The sequence below is a fragment of the Eriocheir sinensis genome, chromosome 9 (assembly GCF_024679095.1).
Source record: "Eriocheir sinensis breed Jianghai 21 chromosome 9, ASM2467909v1, whole genome shotgun sequence".
Classification (NCBI taxonomy): domain Eukaryota; kingdom Metazoa; phylum Arthropoda; class Malacostraca; order Decapoda; family Varunidae; genus Eriocheir; species Eriocheir sinensis.
The window spans coordinates 15,530,504-15,556,676 of NC_066517.1; the positions used below are offsets into that span (position 1 = coordinate 15,530,504).

Here is a 26,173-nt window from a genome sequence, read left to right on the forward strand (position 1 = left end):
TTCATTTCATGGAATGGAGTGTGTGTGTGTGTGTGTGTGTGTGTGTGTGTGTGTGTGTGTGTGTGTGTGTGTGTGTGTGTGTGTGTGCATGCATGCATGTGTGAATATGTATTTGAGTTTGTGAGTGAGTGAGTGAGTGAGTGAGTGAGTGAGTGAGTGCATGTGTGTGTGTGTGTGTGTGTGTTTACATCATCGCCAGTCTTGTCAACCATAGTTTTCTACAGCTGCTTTTATAAGAAAAGAAAGAGAACTACCTTAATGTAAATAATATTCAAGCTATTTAGTTAAAATATACCAACTTATCCTAAGACATATTGGAAAGAAACTAATGGGAAAAAGTAGGCAGATACTTTTATCAAATAAAATGTATTTTCATTCTCTTCACATACTAGTTTTATGGTCCCACTGTGTGTGTGTGTGTGTGTGTGTGTGTGTGTGTGTGTGTGTGTGTGTGTGTGTGTGTATACACCTCTATGTGCAATTATATAGCTTCCATTTCATGCAATGAACGTGTGTACATATATACATATCATACACTCATCATCTCATACGCAACATTCATACAATCATGTGCATACATGTACACACAAAATATATTTCTGTGCTAAACTATATTAAAATAAGGGGAAAAAAATAAAAAGCTGTGAACATGGAAGGTTGGTGAGCCAGCCTTGACATGAGGCATGGAGAAGCCTGGAAGAGGGTGGAGAGTGTGCACACACCAGGGCCAACCACCCGCCGCACCACACACCTTTGTACTCGTGGCCCTTCTAATCATTTACAAACTCAATCCAAAAGGGGCTGCTTGGCCAACCTTAATATAGACAAAAATGAGATTAATTGATTCCTTAGTCCATAAGCAATTCAACAGGGACTGGTATCTACAATGGAACATTTACGCAATGTGACATAGCCAAATGCATAATCATGAAATTAGCAATTGACAGTTTGCTGTGATCTGCTGCAGAGAAAATAAATTTCCATTGAAATTATGAACTATCCATAATTACAAATTTTTTGGAGGCCCTGTATTTTACAGATGAGTAATGAGGTGACATGAGATGACCTTGTGAAAAAAATACTCTGCTGGGTGGCAGCTGGTTGCCATGGCCACAAAGGCCACGCTGGCAACACTGAGCTCCTCTCTTGGCGGGGGTCACACCCCCGTGGCTCCCAGGCACAGGCAAGTCACAGGGGAGGGTCTTCTCCATGTCACATGGAGACGACAGGAGACTAAATGTCAATACAAAGTTTTTAACTTTGGAAAACAATGTTTAGGGCATTCACTGAATGCCTTTAAATATCTATATTCTAAGATACAGAGCTGGGACACAAACATTTACATGAAATTAACAGTTTGGATGGACCTTAAATGTACATTAAAGTAGTTTTTATAAATTAAATCAAGTCATGGGACACAATGACCCATTATCACTTAGCAACATATATTTGGTTCAGATCATCAGGAGGCAACACTTACCAACAAACACAAGAAAGTGGGTCATTGTTTTTCCATTCTCTCTATTTCCTGTGTGAGACAACTTAGCGTAATCTCCTTACTTAATATCATAAAAACTAGTCCTTCCTGCACGCAGCAGTCTAGCCCCTACCCCATTACATACCAGGAGCTGGACACCTGCAACCATGGGATTTGGGCCTCTTCTTAACATCAACACAAGTGACCTCAACCTGACCTTTGGCACTTGGATATTCAGAGAAAATCTTGACCAAAGGTGCCAAGTTCACATTCTCTAAAGCAGGCCCATGGATCTGAGACTGCCGACTCCTCTCAGTCAGTACTATAGCATTGGCTCTCCATCTGCCTTAAACTTCTTCACTGCGACGGGTGACCTGTTGTCTCCTGCCGGCCGTCGCATCACCACCTTCTGACCCCCGGCTGCACTGCCCACCACGGAGTCTGAAACATTACGTCCATGGTAGATGCAGGAACTGCATAATTCATGAAAATCTATATTGACCTTCATGCATGCTAATATTTCTAGGTCTCACAGTGTATGCAGTAATGCATATCTTTCAAGTAAGTTTACCCCGAAGACAGCCAGTTTTAACAAAACATGGTGAAGGGAATTGCTGTACATTTATACAATTAGGATTTCTATTTCTACCTGCCTCAATCCATTTGCAACAGTTAAGGGGACAGTGAAATATTAAAAAATCTGGTTTTCTGAAGCAAAGGCAATGTAAAGGTGTTTATTATTTCCCCTTTATCTTATTTTGTCCTCATTTCCCCTGAATATCTTCTAAAGAGAAAGCACCACAGAGCTAAATACTCTAATAATAAAAATAATAATAATTGTAATAATAATATCATACTAAATATTTATCTGAAGCATTAGGAGTGAAAATTCTGTACCTTGTAGCCACCTAACTTGTGTGGCAGGGCCATAACCCTTATCGTTTCTGGCAGCTATCCGGAAAATGATGGCAGGTTTGTTAGTGGTGTCAATGTGTGCTGCTGCCAGCTGTGTGTTGAGCACCGTGCACTGGTTGCTGGCACCACAGTACACTCGCATAAATGCAAGATGTGCACCTCCACTTCCAGTCTCCTGGAAATTGGCAAACATTAACTTTGATATATAAAAATGAGTAAAAATGAGTTATATACTTAGGAAACATTGTTTATGTTTGTATTTACGAAAGAGAAAAAAATAATAAATTCTTGGCAAGATAATGGTTGAATAAAACAGAATCCCCTTCTCTCACCTGCTGCTGATTCCCAGCATTCTTTATGGCCAAGTAGACTGAGTACTCTACGATGTCCCCGGCAGCATTCTGAGGTGGCTCCCAGGAGAGGTGAGCCCCCTCAGTTGACTTGGAGATTTTGATGGCTGAAGGTGCTCCAGGGAAGCCAGGCAAGCAGGTCTTGAAGGCAGAGACCTCACTCCAGGGTCCCCGTCCGCAGGCATTGATCCCCGCCACCCTGAACTTGTAGGCAGTGCCAGGCTGCAGCTTCACTTCAATGCCGCTTGCTTTCCTCTCAGTAACCTCTCCCTCCGCGTCCGTGTAGGTCTCATTCTTGATGGCCTCGGCCTCGGTGGGGAGGTAGTAGGCTTGTACTGTGCAGACTGTGCCTCGGATGATGCCTACATCAAACCAGTCACACTCTGGCTTTTTGGCGCCATTCTGAAAATAAAACAATGTGTGTGGTACTTGGTTTTGCATTTGCATGTTTTCCCCCGATGATATGGAATATATGGAGAATTGAAGTTTCATATCTTGGCATCTTGCACCTATTACAGCTTACAGAATAAAAGATTTTGAAAGCTCCTGGACATACACATCATTGTTGTATAGCACCATCCCCTCACTCTCCCTCCCTTAGTCCCTTGGCCCAATACACTCACTGTGTCCTGGTTGAGGCCATTGGTGAAGGTTGGGGTGGGCTCCTCTGTCTTGATGGTGGGTGTAGTTGTGCTGAGGGAGGAGTTGATGGCAGCAGAGGCAAGGGTGGCCAGGGGGTCTGTTGTGTCCCCAGCCTCCCCACTGCCACTGCTGCTTGTTGCTGGGTTGGTTGGGTCTGTCACTCCATCAGGATCCACAGGTTCCTGCTTTATTGTGTTTTCACTGCCATCCGCATTGGCATTGTTCCCCTCTTGCCGCTTCCCTTCCCCACTCTCCCCAGGTTCAGTCTTGGGTACCTGTTTTGCCCCCTCCCCAAGCTGACCCTCACTATTATTCTGTAATGCACTGTTTTCTGTGTTTTCTTGTGCAGCTGCAGCTCCTGCCGCCTGTTCACTCTGATCACCTTCTGAGGGGATGATAAGACCCGCCTCAGCAGCAAGAGCAGCAAGGGCAGCATCAGAGGTGACTGGCCCATCCCCAGCACTGGCCAGGGAGGTGGAGGGCTGGCTGGACGTGGCTGAACTGGTGGTGCTGGTGGTGGCATGGCTGCTGGCCTGGGAAGTCACCAATGTCACAGTCTTCTGGCCCCCAGTCGTTGTCACTTGTACTGTTACAGGTTTTCCCCCAATGGTTAGTGCCTGAAAAGTTTGGGATATTGATAAGTGTAAAAATAAACAAATTATGTCATGTTTTTCTGTCATTTCTAGACTAAGATTATCCTCGTAGAGACTGTTTCATTTCCTGCCTAATTAATCTACCAGTGGATGAAGGGAAGGTTTATGGGGATGATCTGCCATTATTTTCCAGAATATTTTTTTAAATATCAATGAAATTTGGTAAAAAGTATTAATCTAATCATTTTGGTTTGAGTCATGATTTGATTGACTTGAATAATAAAAAAAAGAGGTAATGTCTCATGATTTTGTTAAAGCATATGAAAGAAATACATGGTATTTTCACAATAATAGACATATGAGCAGGGTAGGATATTTGACTCTCCACTTTCTGTAACAAATCAGAAATTATATACAGAATTATCTAAAAGTTTATAGAGGTCAACTGGAAATGTAGATTGCATTTTGAAACAGCATTTTCAGAGCAGTTGGTATCTTAAGACCAGGCAACACAATTTTTTTTATGAACCTAAGATATCTTGATCTACATCCTTCACTTACTGTATTAACCCTCTCGTGCATGATGACGCGTTTCGTGTCATCAAGGGTAAAAGGTCCTGGCGCACGATGACGCGAAATGCGTCATAAAAGTTTTAAAAATTGATTAAGTTTTCGGTGGAAGTGCGTCAAATTTGGAGCGTCATTTGTTGGGATAAGTTTCTTAATGTTAACATATGGCAACCTTTCTAAGGAGCGTAGATGAGGAACGTGGAATGATTTTTAGTTGTTAGCCTACTCTGACAGGAGGAAAAAAATACAGTTTTCTTGGTGTAACTCAGGAACTAATAGGCGTATGAGGATTTTGAGGATACCATAAGAATCCTCACTAAATTCCGCTTCGAAACATATTCGGCTAAAAAAGTTGGCCCACAAAATTTCGAGATAGCGAGTGGGGAAGAGTTGGTACTTCGGATTTATTGTCTACAATACTCTATACGGAGACTTGAAATGAGTTTGTATTGTTTATATATACATTTTCCTCTATCTTTATTGTCTACAATACTCTATACAGAGACTTGAAATGAGTTTGTATTGTTTATATATACATTTTCCTCTATCTTTATTGTCTACAATACTCTACACGGAGACTTGAAATGAGTTTGTATTGTTTATATATACATTTTCCTCTATCTTTATTTGCACATGTTCCAGTACAAGTCTTTATGAAGCCATTGATACCAAATTTATTGGGGTACGATATATCTGTGAGGGTAAAATACGTCCGGCAATGTAGAGTATCGCGGCGGCAAAAAAAGGGCCGGTCGGGCCTGAGAAATGCATGGTGAGTGAACAGAAACTTATTGGAAACTTACGGTGCGCGAGAGGGTTATTGACAGACAAAGAGTCAGAAGATACTTTCATCTGATAGTCTATCACGGTGCTGAGGTTTTTGGATATAAATTATCATTTCCCTGTTCCCCCTAAAATCCTTAGGCTTAGTATAATCTGAAAATTAGGGTCAGCAGAAAAATCAGGTGATAAACATGGTGCACAACACAAGGCAAAACTTCTATTTTGTGATGTAAAAATCACAAAAAATATATATCCAAGGTACACATGTACCCTTCAAAAACACACCAACTCAAATCATCCTCACCACACACAGAGCCATCATGACAGTCTATATTGCATTGTCCTTTAAAACACTGTGACTGGGAAAATATGAAATCTTAGTACTCAATAATAACAAAGATGAAACTTAATGGCAAAAAGACACCACAATTAAAATCCTGAATGAAGCAGCATTTTTCTGCATACATTATGTAATGGTGGTGTGTGTGTGTGTGGTGGAACAGGTGTGGCAAAAAAGTATGCGGTGGAATCAAACTGGTAATCTGTTGGTCAGCATTCACTTGACCTGCCACACTGATCACAGAAGCACAACGACACCCACTTGTTGGCCAGTCTGCAGAAGCCCTTGTGTTGGCACTGCAATAATCTGTCCTGAGCCCGTGTTGAGGAGTGCTGTGGTGCTTGGTGTGCCAGTTTTGGCAGCTATGGTGACCGTCTTGGTGTTGGCACCAGCCTGGCCGGCCTGGCCTGCCACAGTGATCGTCATGGGCTTGGTGATGGCCTGGGTGGTGGTGGTGCCTCCAACACCCCCAGATGACACCACAATCATCTTAACACCCCCACCAGCAGACACCTGTGACCACAGGATAGTCAGTGGGCTTGCTTGACGAAGGCTTGGCTTGACTTAAGACAGGCAGGCCCACAGTTGCGCATCATAAATCTAAACAAGGAGCTAACATAGCACTGTACCAAAAGCCACAAGTGGAAAAATTTCAATCCTGGTAACTGAGAAATGGATTTATTAGATGAGCTAATTCTTGTTATAACTTTCTGACCCAACTGTCATAATATTGTTACATATTCTAATATACTTACACAAAATTGGTGAGTTGACACAAAGCCCTTGCCTAGTCTCACTTAAAGACTTGAGCAAACCATCCACAGAAATTATTATTAGCTCAGAAATTCAAGATCACAACAACAAATGCAGCCCTCACCTGTGCTGACTGTGATCCTGCTGGCGTGGTGATGGGGGTGGTGGCGGCTGGCTGTAAGCCCCTCATGGCTGAGGCTGTTGTGACCACAATTATTTGAGAGGTCTGGGGCCTCACTCCACTGGGTCCTCCCCCACCAGGTTTAGTGATCACTATTGTCTGCTTTCCTCCTACAGTGGTGGTGCCCAGCTGGAGGAGAAACATCAGGCAACATGAACAAAAGTTTGAATCTGCTGCCAGATAAACAACACATCATAGGGAGGAGGGGCTTACACTAAAGGAGAGTAAATTAACCATATGAATGCCTCTGCCTCTCTACACAACATCCTTTCTTATACTCTAGAGCCTAATACATATACTATTTTATTAGATTCTTTCTGGAGAGTGATTCAGTCTCACTTCATACATAAATAAACATTGTCCTTGAAGTAAGTGCAATCAGTAGATGGCAAAGAACTCTATACCTGTTGCTTGGCGATAACAATGTTCTGGCCCTGACCCACGGCCTTGCCTGCAGCCTGTGTTCCTGCAGGGAGGCTAAGAATCTGTCCAGCCTGTGAGGTGGTGGTGGTCATGACAGGCTTGCCAGTCCCGCCAGCCTGTGTGGTGACCAGCTTGACAATGGTTGCTCCCTGTCCAGCAACACCAGCTTTGCTTTGCACCAAATTCACTTTAGACATCTGAAATCCACAATTACTCTAGTCAAGCAGTAAAGAACACCACAATTAAAATAAGCAAAAAAAGTATATGCAAACTAATGAAAATTTTGCATTTCAAAAATACAAACTTATTGGTTCCAAAAGTTCAAGTTTTTGGTATCTTATGAACATGTCCTTACAAAAGTACATAAAGTCTTGGTCCAGGGTCAGGAGACACTGAGAAGACATCAGGCTAGTCAAATTTCCATCTGACTCAGGAAAAAGTCCCTGAACCTCTTGATAGTGCATCAAGCATGCAAACTACATCGTCTTCAAATTCCTAAATGACAACCACTTGGTTTTCAACACTGAAAGTCCAAAGCCTGCATGTGGCCATTCAATTTCCCTGTCTGGAGAAAGTATCTTGTTCTGCAGTGGGACTTACAGGTGTGAGGCCCTTGCTGGTCTTGACGAGGGTAACAATCTGAGGCTGTGAGCCAGGCACTCCACTTTTCTGCAGGATGAACTGTTTGCCTCCAGGTGTTACTGCTGTTCCCTGGTTATTCAGAAACTGCAGGTGAAATACATATAATATAGCCTATGGAAATATTAAAGTGACAGCTGAAACTTAATGTTATATCAAGTTTCAACTCTCTTCAGATGAGTTGTATATTCCCTAAAAAGAGGTAACTAAGACTTAAAAATCAATACTAGCCACCAATCTGAGGACCAAAAAGGATTTTGAGATAATTTTTTCCAAGGAAGTTCAACTAAGTGTGAAAGTATTTAAAACCCACTTTACTTCACAACTTCATTTGACATTATATACTTATGAATTCTGTACCTGGCCAGGAGGTGCCACTAGTCTGACAGTCTGGCCGGCAATGGTAGTGGCAACCTTGAGTCCTGGGGGTGTGACCAAGGCATTAGGCTGCACCACCTTCACTGTGGTAGGTGTGGCAGCTGCCCCTGTGCTGGTGGTGATCTTCTGGGTGGCAGCAGCAGCAGCAGCCAGGGCAGCAATTCCAGTCATACCACTCTGAGTGGTGGTGGTGGCGGTAGCTGGCCGCAGGATTTGTGTGGTCTGGCCTCCTGCACCGATCACCTTAATCTGGCCAGCCCCTGGTGCCCGAACACGCACTATGTTGCTGCCAGCTGAGCCACGGGGAAAAAGAATGCCAAAAGTTAAGAAAAGGGGAAATGTGATTGAGTAAAGACAGGTGAAGGCTGGTGACCATTACAGTAGCACACACATGCAAAGAGTAACTATTTTAGGCAAATAAAAATTGTCAATGTGTTATGAAAAAACTGAGCTCCCTCACCCCCATGAGTACCAACCTCTGATTGTCTGAGGTGAGGTAGGTGTAAGGGGGGTGGGGGCCCCAGGGGTGGCTGGCCGCAGCACGGTCTGGGTGAGAGTAATGGGCTTGCTGACAGGGATGCCAGGGGTGGCAGGGGTGCTGGTGGGGGTGGTGGGAGTTGATGCAGTGGAGGCTGGAGTTGGAATATCATATTTTTGTATCTGTGGACATAAATATTACTCCCATGTAAAAAGTGAATGTACAAAGCATAAGAAAAAATTGGTAACACATTAGGTGTATAACACAATTTCTAAGTAAAAATCATGTCATTATCCACGGTGACCACAGGCAACATGCATTACATGTGGCAAGTGATGGTCTGTCTGCCCCTTAGAGTGGAGTTTCCAGAAGGTAAGAAAAATAAAAGAGAAGATTCTCACGGTGGACGGTAGTATATAACTTAATTTTTTTTTTAAATTACATTTAATAATAGTATGTTAGGAATTAGGTCAGTTAACCAGGGGATTAGACAAATTAACTATTTCCCTTATGGAACTAGTCTCGGGCCAAGAGTTCAAACCAACTAAGAGTATCGTCTGAGCTCAAATAAGCCTTGGTTGGTACTTACATACTTCGCTAATCGGCTCCCAGACCGAGACAGTATCACTGTATTCACTGCCTGAAGACTAACACATTTACCATGAAAGGAATAACAATAGTTCAGTGTTTCCTTTCATGAAATAATAAATAATTGCCCTTGCAGAATTAAAGAGCAAGGATAATTTAACTGATCGAAAGCCACGCCATCTGGCGAGGGAAATTCAAAATACCCCTTCAGACCCACGTGGTTGGCTTTCAGCCCACAACCTCACCTGCTCTCAAGCAAACAACACCTCAGCGCTTTTGCCCCACATTAACTTGCGGCAGTGCTGATTTAAACTTAGTCTCGAGGACAACAGGACTCCCCCAGAACTTACTTCAAGAGACCACTTCTTTTGAAACCCTTCGAAAGATAAGTGCCTCCTACAGTGATTACAAATAGGTATTACTATCAGGCCTATTAGGATTATCGTTATAACGCTGGGAGGTGCTTGTAGGGGAAAGCCCGGCACCCCTGCTGTATTAGTGGTACGTGGTTTGTGTGTCTTTTTGTGGAGTTGTCCTGGAGTGGTTCAAGTGTCTTGCGAGAAACATAACCGTGGGGTACGGTAAATTCACTGTATCACAATAAGTACCAACCCTTACATATGCAAGTGAAATGTGGGCCTGGAATAAAAGTCAGAGGTCTAGAGTGCAGGCAGTGGAAATGAGTTATTTGAGGAGTGCTTGTGGTGTGAGTAGAATGGATGGAATGAGTAATGAAAGTGTGTACGAGCATTTTGGAATGTGTCACAGGGGTGAAGGGAAGAAGTGTGGAGTGGTGGAAGAAGTGAAGCGACAGACTTTAAAGTGGTTTGGCCACATGGAGCGAATGGAGGAGAGTAAGATGACCAGAAGGGTGTATGTGAGTGAGAGAGAGGGAGGGAATGCTAGAGGACGACCTCCAGTGAAGTGGAGGGATAGGGTGCAAGAGTACGTTAGGGAGAGGGGGGAAAGATCCTTGAGAAACTTTGAGCAGGCAAGGAGGGAGTGTCTGGATAGAGAAAGTTGGAAGCTCTTCTGCCGTGGCCATCCCCTGGTGGGAGCTCCTAGGAGCAGACGTCGATGAAATGATGAACGATGATGATACATTTAATTTTGATAAAAATATTGTCTAATGGGATGTACAACATTGGCTCATGCAGGCACAGATTTCCTTCTCTTCATCTTTAGCTAGCTCCTTGTGCAGGCCTATAAGGATGATGGGCTATTTTGTTCACCTTTGATGGCCCGCTGTACCCCAGTGGCTGTGAGGCAAATATTTTTTTGATAGCCTTCCTACCTCTCTTGCATCTCCACTAACACTAACTTCACTCATTTAAATCAAATTACTTGCCTGCAGAAGGTAGGCATCAGCAGTGGGCGTGGCACCCCAGCACACTTCCAGGGTCGAGGTGGAAGCCCTCACCAGCTGCACCCGTCCTGGGGAACCTGGCACGCTGGTCTCCAGGTACCAGAGGTCCTTGCAGCACACCTGAACCATTCAACATTGGCAAAATTACATGATAAAATTTGATATCTGACAAGTTCCTCTCCCCTCGAATACAAATTAGTGTCTCAGGGTTATACAATGAGAAGCACCATGACCTATTCAGCTAAGAGTGAACAATCACACAATCTGAACTACAACTTTCCATTACATCTTGAATATGAGTAGTTCATGCTGATGGTCTAAGCCATTCCTAGAACCTTTAGGTAACTGCCAGTCATATAAAAACATATGGCTTTTCAGAGCACAGGGAATATGGAGGGGAAGACCACAGTCCATTATGTGAACCTGAATCTGCTTGAATTTTCTTAGATATAGTCGATCCAAATTAGCTTGGCCAATTTGCACCGAGAAGCCCCTCCCCTATTCTGGCTAAGCTCTGCCCCCCTTTCACCTGATTGGCTGTTGATGACATCATAGATTGTATCAAAGACACGAACCAAATATATATGATTGAGATAATCTAGCTTCTTTCATGATTAAAAAATATTCTAAACTTAATTGAATAATGACACTCTACTTAAACAATCAATGACATCACTTAAGAAACAAAATACAATGAATACTGTTCAGTTATTATAGAGTATATTTTTTTTATGTGATTATATTTGGTATGCCTATGTGAATGAGCTATGTAGGAAATAATGACGGAAAGTGTGCATTACTTTATAGGTAGCCTACTATCATCGCCTTCAGTGCTCGTTTTGCAGGGCCCGTTCTCCCTTGAAAATTTGCAGTATTATTATTGCACTTTGTTTCTTAAGTGATGTCATTGATTGTTTAAGTAGTGTCTCGTTATTCAATTAAGTTTAGAATATTTTTCAATCATGAAAGAAGCTAGATTATCTCAATCATATATATTTGGTACGTGTCTTTGATACAATCTATGATGTCATCAACAGCCAATCAGGTGAAAGGGGGGCAGAGCTTAGCCAGAATAGGGGAGGGGCACCTCGGTGCAAATTGGCCAAGCTAATTTGGACCGACAATAGTTCCTGATGCTCACCTGATTGTTCCAGGCTTTCCTGTACCCGTCTCTGCCTGACCACACAAAGAGGCGGGTGTGGATGCCAACCGAACAGTGGCCAGCCCTTGCCCGTGGCATCTGCTCCTCAAACTTGTCCATCAGTGCATCCTCCCAAGCCATTGTCTCTGAAAAGGTAAAGATTATACAGTAAACCCTCTGGTATCCAGGTTAATAGAGCCACGGGGGCACCCGGATATGGGAAAAACCCAGATACGGTGTAGTACGAAAACCCAACGTTCGCCTACCCCATTTAGTATATCATCGACACAAACGAAGCTACTTAAGATCACTCCCATAAGCTCACGACAGCCTTCCAAGCCCGTACATACGTATATATATGAAATGAGTGCAGGGACGATATGTTATAGCTGTAAACAAGAAAAATATGTTACGGGGTACATTTCAACCGCGCCGCTGCCACCCCGCCCCGCTCGCCCTGAGAATATATATCCTTATTATCTCACAAACGAAGCTACTTAAGTTCACGTCCGTACACACCCTCCTCGCTTCCCGTATATACCTCGACGGGATTGGCTTGCGCCCATTTTGGTAGGTGTCTCCCAACCTACTCCCTGCATATATATATATATATATATATATATATATAAATATATATATATATATATATATATATATATATATATATATATATATATATATATATATATATATATATATATCCCTGTCCCTCTCTCTCGTATGGCCTCAACTTTACCTGTACAATAAGGATGCACTGAACTAAGCCACAACCACAACACATACCTAGATTTAAACAAGCCAGGGTATTGGTACACTTCCACTCTGACTTCTCATTGATGGGTCCCTTCACCTCCTCCATCAGCAGAGGCACCCAGCCACCAAACACGAACATGCGATGCCCGAGCAGCGTGGCCGAGTGCAGGGAGCGGGGGAGAGGGTGCACTCCGCTCACTGTTGGTCGCTCCCAATTCATGGTGCCTGAAAGTGCCCAGAGAACAGTTTTCATCACTCATTAAACAACAGGAAAGGCTGGACTTCCTACTTCAAATGCTGGTAAGTAGTGAAGAGGGTGGATGTTAAAAAAACAGCAAGGTCCAAGGAGGTTAGAGGTAAACATATGGTTGTATTGTAATTGTTGTTCAAAAAATGACAGGACTGCCTTAAAGTTGTGGAAGTGATGATAGGAAAAGTATAAAGCAAGTCAATGCATGCAGAATAGGGGGTGAGGAAGGCTTAGACAACTTATCAAGTGGATGGAAATGAGAAGGAGATTAAGTTGTTCAAACACTATTTTAATCTACTTCCTGACATCATATTAGGGTAACACTTAATTATTACACAGCAAATCTTACTTATGTCAAGTATCCAGAGGTCCCCTAGTCGAGTGCCACTCATGCCCCCATAGATCACCAGCTTGGGCTTGTCTTTACTGGTGTATGCCACGCCTGTATGTGATTCCCTCGGCGGTGGTGGTGAGCCATAAGTATCAGGGATGTCCCAGGACATTACGTTAGAGTTGGACCTCAGCTCCAGTGTGTACAGATCATTAAGGTACCTGTTAAGTGGACATACACAATAAAAGGTAAAATGACAGTATAACTCCATCTTATTATAATCTTACTATTCTGCTTATTCCATATGTTGCTTGCTGATAGCAACTTGTGGGTGACTTACTTTGGGATGTTGTTTTTGGGATCCTCGCTGTCATTAGCAAGTCCCCCAAAGAGATACACTTTGTTCCCAATGAGTGTGAAGGAATGGCCAAGGCGGGGACACGGTGGGGGGCCATTGCGGGGTAGCCGAGGCTTGACGCGCTTCCACTCCCATCTGGATGCCTGGAGTTCATACAGTTCATTGCTGGAATAAAAAAAATCCTTCACTACTATCAGCCTGTAAAGGAGTTGTTGTTTTCTAAAAGAGGTTTTTGCACAATAAAAACATATCAGAAACAAAATGGAGAGAAGGAATAGGTCCCCATCACCTTTTTTTATGCATGAATATAGTGCTACCACCAACACAGTCATACAAGATCCTTCTTCCATCAGCAGATCTGCAGTGTGATTTTTCTTTCCACTTTCATATTCAAAATATTTTATTCTTTCCTATTCCAGCTAATTGTTAGGCTCAATAAACTATTTGTACAGCTCCTTCATCAGTTGACCTTGTTTTACTCTTATATAACAGAAAATGTGTGTCCTAGGGCAAGTTTAAGAAGTACAGCAAGCACATGGATTGTGTATGAACGTAGGTGTTTCTGTCTGCAACGTATCACTACTTTGATCTCTGCTCATTGTAACTCCTCAGATGTGGCTATCATATAAGTCTCCATAAGTTTTTATTCATATACTCATTCCATATACTTGGGTTCCCCCCTCCATCTCTTTCCTCTCACAAGCATTAAGGTTGCCCTCCAATGTAATAATAGTTTTTTCTCATTGACTCTGTCCATATACCAGTCATCTCCACTATTCACCACTGCTCTCCCTCATTCACCCACAAGTATAGTCAACAAATTAGTCAGCATCTTAACCCCTCCACTCTGGCGACGCCGACGTCGGCGTCTGACATGCGTCCGACGGCGTCACCGTTAGTCCTCTTCTAAACCTCTTAATCCTCTTCCACTTCCTCTTAATCATCTTCTAACCCTCTAAAGAGGAAATGGAAGAGGATTAAGAGGAATTTAGAGGAGGATTGTGAGGTTTAGAAACGGATTAATCCTCTTCCATTTCCTCTTGACCCTTTCCAAACTGTGACGCCGACATCTGCATCACGGATGGAAAGGGTTAATGAGCAGGATAATGGATACAGCCTGGCTGTGAGTATGACTGGCTCACCTGTATTTGCCATATTCCACCATGCCACCAAACACCAGGATGCGGGTTCCATCCACCACAAACCCGTACGCAGCACATCCTGGAGGCACATCTCCCTTCACGGGGGGTACAAACCACTGGTTGGTGGCTGGGGGGTGGGGGGAAAATGGCACACTAATTAGCTGATGCCTGTACCTAAATCACCAGTCCAATAGTTTAATACAGACTAAAGAAACACAGGACTCAGAAGATTTCATTGTCAAAGTAGTTTAAGCTAAGGCAACAAATATTAAAGCTGATATCCTGCTCTAAATTACAGCAGCAATAATAATAATAATAATAATAATAATAATAATAATAATAATAATAACAAAAATAGTTTTATTTTGCTCTGAGGCATATACAAGCAATAAGATGCAAGAAAACTAATTAGTAAAAATAAATTCCAACTAAAAATTTAAAAAACAAGAAAATAGAAGCAAGTAATAAATATACCACCCTTTTGTTAATTTAACTATTTTTTGTCTTTTCTTTTATAAATATACATTTCTAATCCAGTATCAACTTATGCCTCCATATAAGATAAATAGACCAAGCAAGAATATAAAACAGACTCCCTCTCCAAGGAACAGATATATTTGTCATGAGGCATCAATTTCTAATTTCAATCATCTACATTTCACATTCACCTAAGATGGAAGGTATGAATATGAAAAATTAATTGCTGGGGACTACAATCCAGTTTTAATTGAATCAATTAATGAGTTGATAAGATCAAAAATATCATGTATAGAGTATATCGTCACCCTCATAAAGAAATTGCCTAAGTCATTTTTGCCGATTTCTGGATTTTTGCCTAAATCAATTCTTCATCGTGTGGCGCTCCTAGTGGTACAATTGCCAATGTCATATCTAGTGTCAGAGCAGGTTAAAACTACCCTAAAGTATTGTTCCTAAATCAGAAGCTGACTTACGCATTATTATCAGTATTGCCTAAATCAGATTTGTGATTTAGGCAAGTAATGTTATTGTCTATGTCAGATTCTGTGATTTAGGCAATAATATTCATGCATTGTATCTTCTTTAGTATCACCTTTTTAGATCTGTTTTAGGTTACTAGGTATTGCCACATTTTCAATAGTCACTTGAATTTTGTAAACATCAGTCACATGGTTAATGGGTACCGTACACGTCAAAACGTGAGTGCAGAGTAGTGGTCAATTTCTTGTATTTGTCACTTTTGATCTGACAGTTAAATGTGCAGCACAACTACAGCTGCATTGTAAGGCAAGAAGAGAAAAGATTGAGGGAAACAGGACAAATGATACCATGCAATATCAAAGAAATGCATGGGGATAGAGGAATTTGGTAATCGTGATTGCTTTCTTAGTAACTTGATTGGTACTGATCGCTGCAAGATTTAATTTTTACGCTGTGAACAGTGTATAATTATTATACTGTCAACACTGTATCATGACTTTGGGCTGTTGTCTTTTTGCAGGTGAGATTATGAGTTATAAGTATAGTAAGCCTATACTCAAGGGAATATGAGCAATTCAGAGCTCCATAATATTGACTCAGAAGCCCTAGGCAACAGTGCGGAGATGTAAGCTGAACCTGAAACATCCGGGGTGTCAGGTACAATCACTGGATTGGATGCTGATGATGATTCAGATCGGGATCCTCACTATCACCCAGATGATGATGCATCAAGCTCTGAAACCGAAGTAGCTGAAGGTGATGCATGGATTTGGATGGATTTCGAGCAAGATAATGATGGAACAGTGAAGTACAGGCTGTCATTCAACAATCATTCTACCTGGGAGTCTTTACCACACAGGTTCATAACGCAGAAATCAAGTGGATCCCATTGTTCCCATAAAGACTACCTATCAAGTTGAGGCAATTCAATGACCTGCAGTCCATGAAATCAGTTATGCCAGCTGACTGTTATAACTTTTTTGACACCCTGCCTCATGAATAAGGAATATCAGAAACATGTACTTACGATAAGAGCGAACCATAATTTTGTAAAGCAATAAGATAATATTCTGAAAAGAATTTTACTTTTGTTTCTTTGTGTTTCTTTTTGGAAAATCTGAATAATTAATTCCAAAAATATAATTTTATTCTTTAAAGAATTTCAGGATGCATAGCACAGACTTACATACTAGACTGCGCATCCTCCATCTCCCTGTATTGTGCTGAGTGAAGCACCGCTGCGGTCGAATGGGTGTGCCCAGTTCATCCAAAACCGACGACTTCACGCACCTCACTCCTACTCGGTTTCCTGACCCTAACATTCATTTTTAAGAAAAACTGAGACCACCATCATCTTCCTGAGAAAATTCTGCATCACACTAGCATAAAATAGTAACAATAATGTAAAAATACACATACGAAAATCAGAGATAAATGAAGTAGGGAATACACATTTTCTTGCACTTATTTCCCTTCAACTCCTTAGTAATCAGCTGGATTTCGTCGTATCACTTATATAAGCACAGATCCTAAATCTGCATGCTTTTCTGATTATGATGGTGTAGAGTACGTCCCGAGGTAAAAATATACATAAGGTCAAAATTGCCTCCGAACATAAGTCGCGCCGTGACGGCGTTCATTTGCCTTGGCATTTGTTTACTCAGAATCGCCGCTCTCGCAGAGAGACAGCTGTACGGAGGGATTCCAGCTTACCAGTAATAAACTCCTGTTAACTTGTAAAGGCCAGAAATGTGCTACAGTTGTGATGGCATTTTTCCCCATGTAAATAGAGTTAATGGGATGTTTGTGTAGCCATATATATGAACATGGGTTTCTCATGACATGTGAAGGAAAGAAGGAAGAGAGAGAGAGAGAGAGAGAGAGAGAGAGAGAGAGAGAGAGAGAGAGAGAGAGAGAGAGAGATTGGTATTGAAACAAAGAGGGCCGTTGTGCTCCATATCTACCCTAAAATCCGCTAGCGTCAACAGAATTTCAGGTGTCACGAGGTCAAAACATAGTGTATCGTTGCCAGCAATATTATAATAGTAGGCCATTGAAGGGACGCACGGATCAACACTCCGCCGTCAGGCGCGGCTTATGTTCGGAGGCGATTTTGACCCTATGTATACTTTTACCTCGTAACGTACCCTACACCATCAGAATCAGAAAAGCACGCAGATTTAGGATATGTGCTTATAAAAGTGATGCGACGAAAACCAGCTGAATACTAAGGAGTTGAAGGGAAATAAGTGCAAAAAAAATGTGTATATATTCCCTATTTCATTTAACTCTGATTTTCGTATGTGTATTTTTACATTATTGTTACAATTTTATGCTAGTGTAATGCAAAATTTTCTCAGGAAGATGATGGTGGTCTCAGTTTTTCTTAAAAATGAATGAATGAACTCTGGGCATACCCACGGCCGCAGGCCGGCTTCACTTGGATCGAGGGCCTTGGCGAGCAGTCTATTAGACACTAATCAGTTATCACTGATGTATAAATGCAATGATGATAATAGTATGTAAGTCTGTGATGCATAGCTTTACTTTATTTATGCTTAGCTTAGTTATTACAAAGTGATACAAGGTAACAAAGTTTTGAAAATAATCAACTTTCCTTTTCTTAAAAAAATAATAATAATAAAAAAAATCATTAATACAGAATTCAAAATAAGCAGAAATTAGTGTGAAAAGAGCCAAGGAATATTTTTTGAAAACTCCGTCATTGTGCCTTTTGTTTATTTTCGTTTCATACGAATATACATAATTTTAGTTGTATTTCCTATATATTGGTTATTAGACATTATGCCCACTTGTAAACATTACCATTAAATTGCTGAAGTCACATTACTTCGTTTTATTTCAATATAAAAAATCTTCTATTTGAAAAAATCATATGAATGTATTTCTCCTTCTCGAAAGAAGCAACGTAAGGAGTAACGTTACGTTCTACATTTATAAAACAGAATAATGAAGTGTTTTTCGATTTCCCGAAAAGAGGCATTTTCTTTATGATGGTGACGATCTACTATAAGCATCCAGCGGACCCGTTAACAGCCTCTCGTCTCTCGTACATGATGTTGCATCCAGCTGCTTGAATTTTGCCAAAGCTATTGGGTTGAAAAATTTAAATACAAAGGCTCGAGTGTTGCCTATGATCATACGTGTGTCCTACCAAGGTCATGAGGACACATCTCACTATGAGGAAATATAGAGGAAGCAGAGTTATGATAAAGATTGAGTTAAATAAATTTCGTTGAAGTATTTTGTCCAGCTGGATTAAATAAGTGGACTTTAATCGGCAAGCTTACGTTTACTTACATTAGTGGAGTCAATCAAAAGACGAAATAATATGCTTTTAGATATGAATAAGCTGCTATTTATTTGTAATCGTTTAAAGCTATGAGCACAAACCATGCCATGATAGGTCTACTATATGGGGGAGGAGAGGGGGTGTCTGCATATATTAAAAATAAACGAAAGTAGGAAGTGGTTGGTAAGACGTGGAGAACAACAGTTTTGTCACGCCATCTCAACATAACGCAGAGGAGTGAAGCGATTCGGCACCTCGATGTTCATTATAAAAAAACAAAAATAAATGTAAAGGAAGTTGGCTGGGGCGGCACGCCAGACGTGAGGGAGTCCCCGCGATTGGCCGCCGCCCGTGTGTTGTAGCTTGACGTAACACAGCTTGATTGGCCCTGCTTCTCACTTGCTGGCTGACAGGACCTCGATAACCTTTCCATTTTAATTGGACACCATCTACCACAAAGTTTTTTAACAGGGCTTGGATTATCTTTCTTTCCGTTCACGAATATATTTCATCCATATCATCATGTGAGCGAAACTTTTAATACCCAATAAATATATTAGAATATGCAATTAAATGTAGCTAATACTAAAACCCAACATGCAAGAACCCCAACAAAAATTCTTGTCTAGGCTAGCTTTGTAATGAGGCAGGCAAAACTATTTCTAGTACACCATCCACCATGTCAAAGTCATCCCTGGAAGGCAGCTAGCAACAAGAGGTCCAAGCAAAAACAAGTACAGGATACGCTTGGCCGCCTCCACCCAGCCTCGCCTTAACCCCACCCCCGCCCCGTCCTTAATTAAGTAAAATTATACCGGAACCACACACCCAAACACCACGCACAAGGCATGAAGCCAACGCAAAAATAAAAGGAACACTGTGAAGCACTCCCGCAGATATCCTCATGATTTTTTTACAAGAATATACAAGAATGTACAAGAATATACCGGAACTATACACGCTCAAACATCACGTACAAGACAGGGAAGGAAGGATAAATACGCAACAACGTAGAATGCAAAAACAACAGGAAACGGAGTGGGCAATTCTGAAGATATGATGAGTTTATTGTAATAATAGACATAGCTCAAAGGATAAAGATAGCTCTGTCAGACTTCCCTCAGGGCTGGAGAGTAGCAGTGAAAAATATAACTTGATCCATGCATCCCCGAATCCCTAGTTAGGGTTAACGTAGATCAAACCACAGGGATGGTAGGAATAGCTGAAAGCTTTAGCTACAACTCATGATCAGACTGAGTTTCCGCAGCTGTCAATACGTCGCGAGGCATAAATATAATCATCAGCCTGTGCTTTCAAACGATTTCAATGGCTAGTCACTAGTGGGCCTCTCGCAACCCCAATATCTCTATTAGAGAAGTGACAGGGGCGGCCTTGAACAATGTAAATGTTCATAGCTAAACATTAAACTGACAACGCCCATCAAATAAAGGAAAAAAACAAATTAACAAAAAAATAATTATACAGGTATCAGATGACCTGGGAATGGTCTTCCTCTACAATCATATCCCACGGTGATACAAATATCATGGTAAGAGGAGTAGAGTAACATCCATGCAAATAACAGTTGAATGTTGCGAGGGCTGTGCGATTTGGCAGCAGCGGACGAGTGCTTCTCTGCCTTCCCTGCCGAGGCTGTTCTTCACCTCCCTGCTTTGAAAGCGCGGGAACCGGAGAGGCCATTTCGCGCCAACAGAACCCGGCCAGGACTACCAACCCATCCATACAACTAATTATAAGGTTATTACAACACACCCCTTTGCCGCTCTGAAAGCAAAATCTGCCTCTATCAATAACTCTGACCACAGAATGAAACGGTATTGCCAACAGCAAGCCAAATTTTGATATATTTACGTCAAGCAAAATTTATACTAGTTTGTACTAGTGTGATGGGCTACATTGAAGCAAAGAATAATTACTAGATTTTTTTTTTCCGGAACCAAAAGCGACAATCTTCCTATCTTGCTTACTTATGTGGATTTTTCATGGATTAAACTCACCCTGACATATGACCTATCGTCTAAATTCTGTGGATTATACTGTATTTTATTGAAGCCTCCCCTCTTGATATTTTCTACGCTGCGATGCAATGATTTCATGTTCACATTTTCGATACATCTTTTTCGACGGTAACCTTATATTGGAACACGTCATTCCTTCGTGCTATTGGCTGACAATTAAATGCCAGTTCTGGCTGGTGCTAGCAGTGAACAGTCTTTCCCTACCAATGGTGTACTATAGACGCACGGAGCAGTTGGTCGTCCTGGGTGACCTCGGAGCTGACAAAGGGCTGTTCCCTTCACCTCCCCTCAGAGAAAAATAGATGCTGCTGTTCCCTCCAAGGCGTCACAGCGGCTGTTCCGACTACTAGCCCTACCTCGTCCTCCCCTTCTTTCTGCTCTCCCATCGCCTTATTTCCCTCTAACAGTTCCAAGTAAGTCTTTCAGCCTTGAGCGTATGAAATATTCGAGCCTTCCGCGTCAGTACTAGGGACGTAAGCACTGCATATGATCGATCTTTGGGCACAATTCCGCCGGAACATCCCCGGATGGACAACATAAACAGAAGAACGTCAAAGCCAGGACGCCATGTTAGTTGCCCGGGACGGACCTATCTTTGACTCAAATTACTCCTTATTGGTCAGTCGCACCGTCACGTCAATGCAACCGACGTATAGAAGATTGATTTCATGATAACTGAGGGTGTCAGGGGAAGCTCTGGGGAGACAGAGATTCAAATGGGAGCTCGAGAAACAGCGCTACCCCTGCTGCCCATAGGGGGCGGCCATCTTGAAAACTTTCAAAACAAACAATCGCAGACTTAAACTTTGGCAGGTTCTTCTTTTTTGTCGGCACCACAGTGCTTGACCAGCCGAGTGAGAGGGCCAGCCTGATAGCCTGACCCTAGGAGGTTGTGTGGCAGAGAGCGTGCGGGTGTGTGCCGGGTGGGGAGCAAGGGGGAAGCAACATTCGGGTAGGAACACTTACCTGTGTTGTAGACGTGCAGCTCGTCCACTATTCCTTCATTCCCGCCGCCAAACACTACCATCAGGTCCTTAATGGCCACCGCACGATGTCCATGGCGCGGCCTGGGCTGTAGACCCGTGGTATTAGTGACCCGCTTCCACTTAAGAATGGGCGCAGCCATACTTGCCTTGATGCATCTTCCAATGTTTTCTGCTAGCGGCGGCGGCGGCGGCGGCGCCACCGGCCCGGCGAGCAGCGGGATGCGCGCCGCGCCGCCACTACGAACACCAGCCTGCACCCACACATTCATCCACGCTTACTCTCATTTACAGCTCATAGATATATCAGACAGTGAATACATTGAGGAAGGAGAATACAACTGAGTTCAAAGTGGGCCTCTTGTAATGCAATAAGCACTGCTGTATTGTACTGCATTACCTAAAATGTCAACAGGTTAACACCTTTAGCATTAAATTATTCAGGTGGCCATCATACATTATATTTTTCTAGGTTTATGCATCGTGTTTTGATATTACTTCATAATTATTTCATCATTATTACTGAACTGTCTTTTCGGGCAAGCAATCTCGGTAATCTTATCAGCGCGAGCCACTCGGGAGCAGCATAGATATTATTAACCTTCCCCGGGCAAGAGAAACGCGATTAAGAAGGAAAGTTGTTCAGAGATTAGTAATAAGAGCATTATATCATGAACAGGTAGCTACACAAGGCCACGGGCTGTGAAGTAGACGCCGGGCCGCGGAAGCAATAGCCTGTCACCAGCAGCGATCTCTCGGCTCCAGTATTAAGGTCGGTGGCTCGGTGTTGAATAAAATAGTAGGCGCTTTACTCCACCACAGATCAAGAGTCTGTATCCCACTGGTAGATGACAATCGATAGTGTACGTGGTTGTGGACTTAATAGCTTGCCGCTCTTGTGTTAGTTTATCTGGTGACTCCATGGCTGATGTTGCATGTTCACAACTCATTAGGTTTTCTTCATGGTTGGGGTTGGACAGATTATGATGAACGATTTGATTAGCTACATCAGATTTGTAGTTAAGGAGCTAACTCATAGTATATATCAGAACTTTATAAAATAGTTTTGATAAGCATATTATATTATTACTATTTGATAAACTATACATTTATATACAGTTTACATAAGATATACTGCATCACTGTGACCCTCTTTTATTAATTTTTCATGTTAAGTCTTTCCAACACGTACGCCAATTGTCATCTATGCCTAAAAATCATATAGTGTCGTATTATCAGACATTTCGCCACCCAAGAACACATATTTGACAAGGCTTTCGTAGAAGTTGTGGGCATTTCAAGGGGTAGTTTTATGACCCTGGTGTTAGTTTGACCCTTCTTCTGTACCATGAACCTAAGGAAACACTCATTAGAACCCGACTGACCCCCTCTTTGACCTTTATAAATAGTTGATGTGAGAAGCGAAAGTGTCTTATAATACCAACCTAGTATATAAGGACAGTAACCCCACTACTTAGGTTAGTTTAGGGTGGGTTAGGTTGCCTTAGCTATGCCCCCCCAAAAGATGTATCACTCCACTATGTTATTTTTATTGTGGTTGTCACTTCACTGTATTTACAATTCTATTACTTTTTTTTTACTAACATTTCCTTCCTTTTTTTTTCTTTGGTGTGCTTTTTGTTTGATCAGAAACTTGTAGTAATTGGTATTTTCAGGGTAGGATTGTTATATGAGTGTGTGCTGGGATCTTATGTCTGAATAATAATTTGTGCAGAAAAGGAGGAAGTGTTCTAGGTCTTCAAGTTGTCATTTTTTTCCCTTTTTCCCAATATAGTAAGTGTATTGCTGGAGAAACCCATGCTGGTCATACCGTACCATAACTTAACGTCATTTATCCAGTGTGTTTGTGTATAGACTTGACCATGAACTTTAATTGCCTTCTGGTTCTCTAGCAATTTTTTTTTTGTGTGTGTGAGAGAGAGAGAGAGAGAGAGAGAGAGAGAGAGAGAGAGAGAGAGAGAGAGAGGAGGGGGGGGGGTGAGTGAGTATCCATAAATATGAAAGCACGTACAGCATAATTCTTGTTGTTGGCGTGTCTCTGCATAACTGGTATATATGTGATTTTTATATAAGTGGTATGAGGATATATGTGGAATTTCTAAACGAGTGTAGGGTATATAATATAGCCTTCAATTCCTGAACTGGATACAGCGGCAGCCTCTTAGTTTTGGCAGACAAGCTCGGGTAGGCTGCTGAAGAGGGCTGGTGAGCGAGGAGGAAGGCGATCATAGGTTTGTTGTTAGTGATAATGTAATCCAGTTCACATGACGGGATTGCATGTAAGGTACTCCTTTATTCATGTTTCCCGCGATTGTGTTGGTAATGATCGAGTTGACAATTTAATACGAAAGGTGTAAATGATATCGGCCTATGTCTGCTTGAATATACTATAGCTTGATTTATTTTTCAGTTTCGTGTTTCGACACACACACACACACACACACACACACACACGCACTGAACACTCCTTACCACATACAACAGTTTCTCTGGAAGGAGGCACGAGAGAAAACGCTCCCATGTGTTATTCAGAATAGAGAATGGGTCAGTAACATGGGCGACTTCCTGATATAACACGTTAACCTTTCCCATTGATTTCGAATATATATATATATATATATATATATATATATATATATATATATATATATATATATATATATATATATATATATATATATATATATACACTCCTTCCTGAATCACAGTAGTTCTGCATTTGTTCGTATGAAATGGGAGAGCTGTACGTGTGTGTGTATGTGTGTGTGTGTATAGAGGTTGACTCCATAACTCGGATATCACTTTCTTCTCCCAGTTCAAGGCAAAGCTCCGATGAATGCTAGTTGTCTCCAAGAACCATTTTTTTTTTATCATACATATATAGGCCTATGCTTCAATTTATAACACGCTCTCCTACTCATGCCTTCGTTAGGGGAGCTAGGCTCTCCATCATCGACCGTTGTTGCATGTCTTCTGAAAGCCGAGTTTATCCACATTTCTGTTGCCTTTTATAAATTATGGATAAAGATCAGGGTTGATTTTCCGTGTGTGTGTGTGTGTGTGTGTGTGTGTGAGAGAGAGAGAGAGAGAGAGAGAGAGAGAGAGAGAGAGAGAGAGAGAGAGAGAGAGAGTATTTTTATAGCCTATATATGTAATTTCATGATCTTTCACCTAACAAAAACAACAAAATAATAACAATAACAGTAACAACATCACCACCACCACCATCTTCAACTGCAATAACAAAGGTGATAATGAGCAATATAATGATAATAATAATGATAATGATGATTTTTATTATTATTATTATTATTATTATTATTATTATTATTATTATTATTATTATTATTATTATTATTATTATTATTATTATTACCCACATTACCATCATCATCGTCATCATCATTATAATTACAGCTATATTATTCCTTTTGCCTCTGTAATCATATGCAATAATTATAATATGTTGCGCTTACCATGCACGCGAATAAACATCTTTATGTAACTATTATAATTATGTTCCTTGTATCATAAAATCTGCATTAACTCATAAAGAAAAAAATAAACACTCCTCTTTGTCATTGCAAGTAAATCATAATTACTCTCATATTTGTGTATTTCTTAATTATTTCATATTTCTATCTATCAATCTATTTATCTTTATCCCTCTGTTGTTTTCTTCCTCCCTGTCTATCTGTCTGTCTATCTATCTATCTATCTATCTATCTATCTATCTATTCATTTATCTATCTGTCGTTCTGTCTGTCTATCTATCTTCTATCTGTTTATCTACCCATGCCTCTATCTGCCTTCATATCTCTAACGTTTGATTGATTGCTTTGCTTGTTAATCATATCGTTCATTCATTTATCTGTATATTCGTGTATATCTTAATTATTTCAAATTTTTATTTATTTGTCTATCTATTTTTTCTAAATGCCTGTAATATTTATCTATGTCTACTTATCTACCTGCCTGTATATTAATCTATCTATCTGTATATCTGTCTATCTCTTTGCCTGCCTGCATATCTATTTATCTTTCTAACTTTCTATCTATCAGTCTACTCACCTACCTACCTTTCTGTCTATACCTGTCACTAGTGATTAGCTGATTCACTCGTTTATGGTCTCTTTATAATGTCTATCTCCTCCTTTGCAGCGTGTGAGCCAGAATGGTGGAGGTGAAGCGTTTGGCCAAGGGGCTGTGTGCTATGCTGGGCGTGGTGGTGGGGATTGTGGTTGTGCTGCTGGTGGTGGCTCTCGTGCGCGCCCTCACACTGGAGGTAGGTGGTGGTGGTGGTGTGTCTTAAAGGTGGTAGTGGAGGTGCCGTTAGAGGTTGTGGTTGTGGGGGTGGGGGGTGGGGGGGGTAGCGGTAACTCATGTCTGCTCTGTCTGGTGGTGGT

The 26,173-nt window shown here is 41.5% G+C and overlaps 2 protein-coding genes across 16 annotated transcripts in view; one reads left to right on the forward strand and one right to left on the reverse strand.

Annotated features, from left to right (window-relative positions):
• Window positions 1-18: 18 nt before the first annotated feature.
• On the reverse strand, window positions 19-21,933 carry LOC126995962 (host cell factor 2-like). 4 transcript variants are annotated; one of them, XM_050855897.1, is made up of 18 exons: window positions 21,730-21,933; window positions 16,048-16,146; window positions 14,452-14,578; window positions 13,292-13,474; window positions 12,970-13,172; window positions 12,401-12,595; window positions 11,618-11,763; window positions 10,459-10,596; window positions 8,521-8,704; window positions 8,027-8,337; window positions 7,628-7,753; window positions 7,009-7,224; window positions 6,548-6,733; window positions 5,932-6,183; window positions 3,366-4,001; window positions 2,725-3,144; window positions 2,375-2,567; window positions 19-1,918 (listed from the first exon to the last, which is right to left on the reverse strand). In XM_050855897.1, exons 3-18 carry the CDS (start codon window positions 14,472-14,474, stop codon window positions 1,800-1,802), a joined length of 3,531 nt encoding a protein of 1,176 aa, XP_050711854.1. In that variant the 5' UTR covers window positions 14,475-14,578; window positions 16,048-16,146; window positions 21,730-21,933; the 3' UTR covers window positions 19-1,799. The 4 variants fall into 4 exon arrangements, with proteins under 4 accessions (XP_050711854.1, XP_050711852.1, XP_050711851.1 ...); XM_050855895.1 differs by lacking the exon at window positions 16,048-16,146 and having other exon boundaries at window positions 7,628-7,738; XM_050855894.1 differs by lacking the exon at window positions 16,048-16,146.
• Window positions 20,459-26,173, forward strand: part of LOC126995963 (N-fatty-acyl-amino acid synthase/hydrolase PM20D1-like) — a 32,737-nt gene continuing 27,022 nt past the window's right edge. For 4 of the 12 annotated variants that reach the window (XR_007750850.1, XM_050855903.1, XM_050855902.1 and 1 more), the window contains exons 1-2: window positions 22,350-22,518; window positions 25,929-26,052. Coding sequence is in view for 11 of the 12 variants with exons in the window: in XM_050855903.1 (XP_050711860.1) it covers window positions 25,942-26,052 (111 nt within the window). In the remaining variant the exon portion in view is untranslated. Of the gene's footprint in view, window positions 20,483-20,587; window positions 21,177-21,314; window positions 21,382-22,348; window positions 22,519-23,912; window positions 23,999-25,928; window positions 26,053-26,173 lie in introns of those variants that run through there. The other 8 variants (XM_050855907.1, XM_050855908.1, XM_050855899.1 and 5 more) reach the window with 7 other exon arrangements.